Raw genomic sequence first — 7,606 nt, 5'->3', positions numbered from 1 at the left:
TTTGACCATCTTTTATGAGCATTGCTGAGAGGTTTATATTAAGATACTTTTACTGGAGCGTATCTGAGATGCGGCATCTCAAAAAATCCAAAATTGGACATTGTGTGTAATAATAGGCTAATAATGATAGGAATCTAATTGATAGGTGGTCATGTTTTTTTAATTTGCCAGCTGGAACACAAATACACATACGACAGTGCACGGCACGCCCCTTGAGATGTGTGGCACGAGAGGGGGTGTGACTCATGAATATTGAAGACCATAATCTGAACGTGCCCCTCTCGCGCCTTGCCCTATGAGATGTGACGTCACGTGAACTGCCGTGTTCGTTCCAGCTGAGAGGACAGCCGTCGCGCGGCCCAAATCCAAGCCCGTGCCCGTGACTCTATGCATTGGATACTGGAAAGTGCGAGGAGGGAAATAGAAGCCCCCCCCCCCTCACCCCCCCCAAATGAACGCTCGAGCTACAGGACGGCAGAAAGAAAAAAGCAATACAGCTTGTCATCCGACCAATCGTACAGCCAAACCACAGCGCTCGCAGTTGCGTTTTTTTTCCTTCGTTATTTGTTTTCATTTGGCATTTTGTTGGTTGACATTGTTGTCTTTGCGTTTAAAGTAATTTTGGTCTCTCGTAGAGTCGACATATTTTGTGTTAATCAACTCTCAGGATATTTTCTTCAACTTCTGACGCTATTGATTTCCGTCTTTGCCTCGGATTTTATTTTTTCCAGCGTTGAATTGACCATGGGTTACAGTCATTTTCAATTTGTTTGACGTTTAGGCTACTGCAGATCTGTTGAGGGAAAAACATTTGTCCGTCTTGGGGATCTGACTATATCGACTGGAATATATTTACAAAAATGAATCAGCAGTCGAAGTAAGCAAGCGAACTTATTTGGAAAAAGGTAAGACGATTTATGTGATTATACAGTAGGTTTGATAGATCGATATATGGTCATAATTACATTGGACAGTTAATGATCCCAGAGTGAATGAAAAAAATATGGGCTGTTAGATGTTGTTTTTCAACTAAATATTCACAGTTCAATACATGTCTGTTCATTAAAGGTAATACGACCGTCCAGACTGTTATTCTCGACCACTGCTGCACCCAAGGTATCGTTCTACGACCCTGTCTAGTCAACGATGTCGAGGCAGCTTTCTCAGCTACTGACCCCCGACCTCCCGGCTGGTGCTAGCCCGCAGTTTGGGAGTTGCACTGGGCCTGGGGGCGCTCTTACTGGAGGGCACCTCACCTCCATGGCAAATCTGAAATCCCTACTGCAGCACCCAATGAAAGGAGACGTCCAGAGGATCAAAGACTGTTGCGAAGCAAAAGGTGAACACTTTTTCTATCTCCTACCTCTCTATCTGTCTCTGGAAACTAAGGGGCGACAGAGTGTGTCACTGTATCTGTTATATTCCAAAGCACCACTGAAATTACATTCACTGAAAAGTGACTTTCATAGGTGTGATCTCCCAAGGTCTGCTTATCCTCATTGTACAGCTGTGTTTTTAACCTGAACCGTTCAATATCCGGTCGTGCCATTGTTAGCAAGCAGTCACTGTTGTTTGGAAACAAAACAGAGGACACACATGCATAGCGACCTGATAGGGCAGCACCTCCACACGGTCAATGATTGACAGGCCCTCCTAGACTGACACCCATGAAACAAGCTACACACACAGATACCCAGCCAGGTGCAGGGAGGGGAGTTCACGTGCTGATTCAGGATCACCTCAGTTATCGTTCAAATCAGGACCTAAGCACCATGCCACTGGATTATCATCTCTAAACCCTACAGTTCAGTTCTTTGGCAAAGTTCCAGAACAGTCTCAGATTATGATGCTATGCGTTGGCCTGTTAATGTCTGCAGAAGTTGCTCATAGGATTATCTGACGACAGAGTCCAACGCAACCTATTAATAAAACTATGATCATGATAGCATGGCCTCTAAACTTCCTTTGTTTCATCAGTAGTACACGATTCCTACCCATCCTCCAATTATTGTAGTGTTTACTTCCTAACACGGATTCACACCTTCGAACCACTTATACTTTAAAAGATCATTGGTGCTTGTTTTGTATTTAGGGCTAACAGAATATTCCTCCATCCGACCAACTGTCAATCCATGAACTGTTGCCATTTCCATGTTGTGTCCCACAGACAAAGACAGAAGCGTGGACATGGACGAGGAATCCATGGGAGTGTGTTCCATGCGCAACGGAGGAGCAGGAGGAGGTGTTGGCAGCAGCAATAACTGTGGAGGAGGAGGTGGTGGAGGTGGTGGAAGTGGTGGTGGTGGAGGAGGTGGTGGTGGAAGTGGAGCAGGTTTCAACCAGTCTGCGTTTTTGGGGCCCCTCCTGTGGGAGAGAACCCTTCCCGTGGACGGGGGCCTCTTCCAGCTGCAGTACATGGACCTGGACGAGTTCCTCATCGAGAACGGCATGGGAACCATGCACAACAACAACAGCTCCAGCTCGGCCCAGATCCCTTCCCAGAGTTCTCAGTCGGCCGTGCCCAACCAGAGTTCCCAGTGCCCTCCGTCTTCCCCCCCGCCCTGCTCCTCGTCCTCCTCTTCATCCTCCTCTTCCTCCCCGTCGCTCACCGGCCTTGAGGTGGCACAGCCCCAGGGAATGGCATCCGGCTCAGACTATCTCCATGGTAAGACTTCTGACTCGCACCGTGTGTAGTTAGTTAGTTAGTATCCTGAAAACGGGATTGTTGCAAAAAAAAGGACTGGTTGTGATTAAGCGTTTTGAAGCTGTTTTTCTTCGAGGTGAATGACACCCCCCTGGTGACCATGCATTATTTCTGTGGAGTCACATGGATGGAACACAGCAGGCACAGCCGTAGAGCCTCGAGCTCTGAGACAGCCTGCCTCGGAATAACAAAGAGGGCTTGGTAGAGAACTAGCAGGAATTCACTCCCCTCTATTCACTTGCTCAAGTGTGGTTGATAATTGGGCTATCTGGTAACTACAGTAATGGTATTTGTCTACAGCAGTAAGAGAGATTTGATCAGCAAACCAAGGGTATACTGTAGTTCAAAGATTTGGTTTTGTGTGCAATGTTGGACATATAAAATATAGACTCACGCATTTATATTGTTTTCTAAACGCATATTTACTTTGCAGTAAGGTCTGACAGTACATAGAAGGAGAAGAATGAGAGAAAACGTGGGTAGAGGGAGAGCTGGAGGTGTGTGGAGTGTTTGTGATCGCGTGTCTTTAAATCTCTCCCCACCTCACACGCTACAGCCATGTGCACGCGTTGGTTCACGTGCAGATCCTCCGAGTTCTGGAGCAGAAGAACAAGAGGCAGGGCCAGAGGAGGAGGGGGAGGAGCTTAGAGATACAGAGGGAGGGGGTTTGGACCGGAGGAGGGAGGGAGGGAGGGAGAGAGGGAAAGGGAGAGAGAGCCAGAGAGAGAGAGAGAGAGAGAGAGAAGAAAAGAGATTGCCAGTGCACTTCAGATGGAATGTGTGATTGTAGATGAGAGGAATATAGTATGTTGATACTGTAAAAGGTTGAGAAATGTATGGAACACCAAGAGATATGGCATGTTACTTAACCGTCGTATTTTACCATTGAAAAAACTCAGGACCGCAATGTTTTTCACGACGGATTGCCTCAACCGTTTGTCACATTTGGCTGAACAGAATTATAATTGGTCTACATAAATTATAACCTTAGTGTTGATGATAAAAAATGATTAGATTAATTTGTGTTTGACCTCATTTCTTTTTTTTACACTATTTAAATGTTTATGTAATTGAGTGTGAAAAGTCTTGTTTTGAACTTTGAATTTGTTCTCTTTATGATGAGGAAGTCAAGATGTTTAGACCCAAGGGGGGTGGGGTAAGGTATAGGGGGTGGGGTGAGGTATAGGCCTCATATAGGGAACTGGTTTAAAGGGGTGGGGTGAAATATTGTACAAGATGTTTTGTGTACCACTGCACAGTCAGTGGATACTGTTTGATCCTTTATCTGAAACTTCCACAAGAATGCATTGGTAGTTTGAGAATAAGGATTTGACTACAGATTGAAAACGACTGTTGTACGTTGGAACTGTATTGTGTTTAGTTCAGTAGGAAAAGTGCATGTCAAAAGCTTGTGATGCATATATACTAAGATATGATGTATCCTTTTCTCATTTTTTAATTTAAATTGATGAGAAATCATTTCGTTTCACACATTTCAATACAGTCCTTGAAAAGCATAGTTGAAAAATATGTATTTCTTCAATGCAGCCTACTGTACTAAATACTGTCATAGGAACACTGTCTAGATTTGCTGAAAACCTGAAAGCAGCTCCCTCATGCCACCTGGTGGTCTGGATTTGTTACTGCAGCCTTTAAGACCAGTTGGATTTCTTCATATATATTCCTATTTAAATCAAAATGTTTTCCAAGCTTACACTAGTTTATATGTACACAATCCTTTCCCCAAAATGATCTTGTTTTCACAGACCACTAAAGGATTGCGTATAAGAACCCTCAATTCAGTTCCACTCGCTTTTCCAACCACCGTTACTTTTTGTGCACTATCTTTCAATGTAAAGCATTGCTCTCGACGTCCAAGTAGAAAACAGAGGCCCAATCTCAAAGCTTGTCCTTTGTCCTCTCTGTCTCTCACAGGCAGCCAGACGAACATGAGCGAACAGGACTCCTGTGGCTCCCCCACGCCCTCCTCCTCGTCCTCCTGCCCTCCCCTCCTGACCCCCACCACCAGCGGCCCAGACGGGATGGGAGAGTTTGACCCCGACCCCTCAGATGTGGCTCTGTCCAGCATTCCCGGACAGGACGCCTTTGACCCCCGGAGACACCGGTTCAGCGAGGACGAGCTCAAGCCCCAGCCCATGATCAAGAAGGCCCGCAAGATGCTGGTACCAGAGGACCTCAAGGTAGGCTCGCCCTCCTGACTCGCGCTGATAGAGGTTGTCCCTGAGTACCGCTCTGAGGTCAGGGGTCAGCAGTTCCTTACTCTCACTGTCTTGTTGGTACGGTTGTTGGTAACCTGGGTATTGGTCGTCTCTAAACCTCTCTCTCCCCCCCCCCCCCCCTGCAGGATGACAAATACTGGTCCAGACGGTGTAAGAACAACGAAGCGGCTAAGCGTTCCCGTGACGCCCGTCGTCTGAAGGAGAACCAGATCTCGGTGCGCGCTGCCTTTCTGGAGCGAGAGAACGGAGCGCTCAGACAGGAAGTGGCCGAGATGCGCAAGGAGCTCTCCCGCTGTCGTAACATTCTCAACAAGTACGAGAACCGCCTCGCCGACCAGTGAGGAAGAGGAGAAAGCCGAGGAGGAGAAAAGAAAGATCGGCTGGATTCAGTTGGAGGACTGTCATTTCTTCGGGTGATGCGATGGACAGATAGGGGCGATGATGATGGCGATGATGATGATGATGATGAATGTATGAGAGGAGAAGATGGGTGATATAGAATACCCTAATCCCAAACCAGTCCCTAGACTCCACACTACACAAAGGAGGCTGTTCGCAATACGGACAAATCTAGAAGATGCGGCGAAGCTGCCTCCATATCGCACCATTCTCCATTCCAATTCCAATACCCGTAGAGCTGCAGTATTGGCAAGGGGCAGGGGGCTGATTTGGGATTGATGCTCAGGTTTTGTGTAAGAGTGGGTTAAATTTAAGGTGGTGGTAAGGATGAATCAAAGTCAGGTTTTAGCCCCTTTATGACAGAAGAGAAAAGAAGGAAAGTGTTGACTTTAAGGATTTTGATATTGGAAAATTGTATATTTTTATATTACTGCAATCAGATCCGAGGGTGAGCAAATTTGGGGGAATAATTTTTGTATATTTTCTACATGACCGGGGAAATTTGAAACTATAGACACATGGAACGCTATGGAAGAACATCTTTTTGATGGAGATAAATGAGGTGATATTTTAGACAGTCAGCCTAGAGGAGTATTTTTAAACTTGATTGACAGTCAAGGTGGAAGAACTGGGGCTGAAAGGAAAGTTACAATTGTAAAATAGAGAGCAAAATGATTTTAAAATTGTACAGTTCAACATTTCTTTGTGGATTTTACTTAAGCACTTAATTTCTTATGTTGATTATGTTTCTGTCATTGGGCTTGGGCTAGATGAGGTATGTGTAGAGAGAGAAAGAGAGATGAAACGAGACACAAACCCTATTAATTCAGCACTATGCATGCATGTGCAAAAAATAATCTGTGTGAAATATTTAGCAAGAAGCACAACTTGTACCCTACGACGCAGGTTCAGGGGCATCTGGCCTTTGATGCTCGTTTTAATGTCTTTCTGTAATCCAGAGAACATCTTCTGTCCCCTTTTGTTAATGCTAGCCTGGTAAACCAGCCTATGCTCACAGGCTCACATTCTGCATTTGGCAGTCAGCTAACTCCGTGATCCGTGTCTCTCTTGCTCTCTCTGTCGTGGTTGAGATCTGTCAGTCTTATCTGGTGTAGAATATCTCACCCAAACTAGGCTGGTGTGTTGTTCCCTTGTTTCTGCTCTCAGAGGCTCTCTCTTGATCAGTTCTCTGCATTATGTATCAACCTTTCTCTGTTTCTTTATCGAAACGATTCAATCCTGAAAGACGGATGCCCCCACCACCATCAACCGGTCCTGATATCTTGTTATCTATGCCCTAACTCTGCTCCAGCATCTTGTCCTTTCTCTATGGTCTTAGATTGTATACAGAATACTCACACAGAATTTAAACAAGTCCACCAACTACCCAGGAAAAAGCACACTTGTATTACTGTACTGTGTAAATGATTTTAAATTAGCATTATTATTATTATTAGTAGAAGAGAAATATTGTCTATATTGAATATACCAGTTTCTGTATTTTACATTGGTATATATGTAAAGTGTGAATGTGGAGGGAGGAGGTGAGTGTATGAATGCATATATGCAAATGAATTCCAGGAGATGGGTTTAGTACTCCCATCGAGTGGAATGGTGTTAATTTCTCAGATTTCTGGGACGAATAAAAAGCCAAAATTTACTATGTTGATACACAAAGCTTGTTGATCCTTTGTTAATTCTGTGTCTCTAAACGTGGTCTTTATATCCACTTCAAGTGTATAGTGGCATGGTTCACTATGGTCCCCCTCAGTGGAGACGATACCCCAGTCAAACCAGTCATACTAGAGTGTGCTTTTATCCCCCCCCTATGACCATGTTAGATAGCTACCATTACTACTCTCTTATTATTGATATGATCATGATGATTGTTACCCCTCTTACTGTTGCTCTTATATGTTATTGAATTATTTGATTTCTTTTGATGAACATGATCTGTTGCGTTTCGAAGCATCTTTGATCTCATGCGTTTCTCAGAAAGACTATTCAGGAAGGAGTTGTCTTTGCTCCCCCAGTGGAAGCGTGTCAGTACCGCCTGGTTCTCCCAGAGGAAGCGTGTCAGGACCGCCTGGTTCTCCCAGTGGAAGCATGACAGTACCGCCTGGTTCCAAGCCCACTCCAGACCCGCTACTTCTATGGACTATTGTTTTGACCTTGGACATTGTTGTTCCACCGAGAACAGACATCTTGGTTTCTTTGTTGATCATGGATTCCACGCAAACCTGCTGGGTCGCCACCTCTGACA

At 45.0% G+C, this 7,606-nt stretch overlaps 1 protein-coding gene across 1 annotated transcript; it reads left to right on the top strand.

Moving 5' to 3' along the window:
- The first annotated feature begins 322 nt into the window (after positions 1–322).
- On the top strand, positions 323–5,889 carry dbpb (D site albumin promoter binding protein b). The gene is made up of 5 exons (XM_047041902.1): positions 323–905; positions 1,069–1,339; positions 2,168–2,665; positions 4,640–4,905; positions 5,070–5,889. Exons 2-5 carry the CDS (start codon positions 1,147–1,149, stop codon positions 5,283–5,285), a joined length of 1,173 nt encoding a protein of 390 aa, XP_046897858.1. The 5' UTR covers positions 323–905; positions 1,069–1,146; the 3' UTR covers positions 5,286–5,889.
- The last annotated feature ends 1,717 nt before the right edge of the window (positions 5,890–7,606 follow it).

Source organism: Hypomesus transpacificus, chromosome 2 (assembly GCF_021917145.1).
Source record: "Hypomesus transpacificus isolate Combined female chromosome 2, fHypTra1, whole genome shotgun sequence".
In the NCBI taxonomy this organism is placed as follows: Eukaryota; Metazoa; Chordata; class Actinopteri; order Osmeriformes; family Osmeridae; genus Hypomesus; species Hypomesus transpacificus.
The sequence above is the reverse complement of the archived record's forward strand: the minus strand, read 5'-3'. Positions and strand labels throughout refer to the sequence as shown.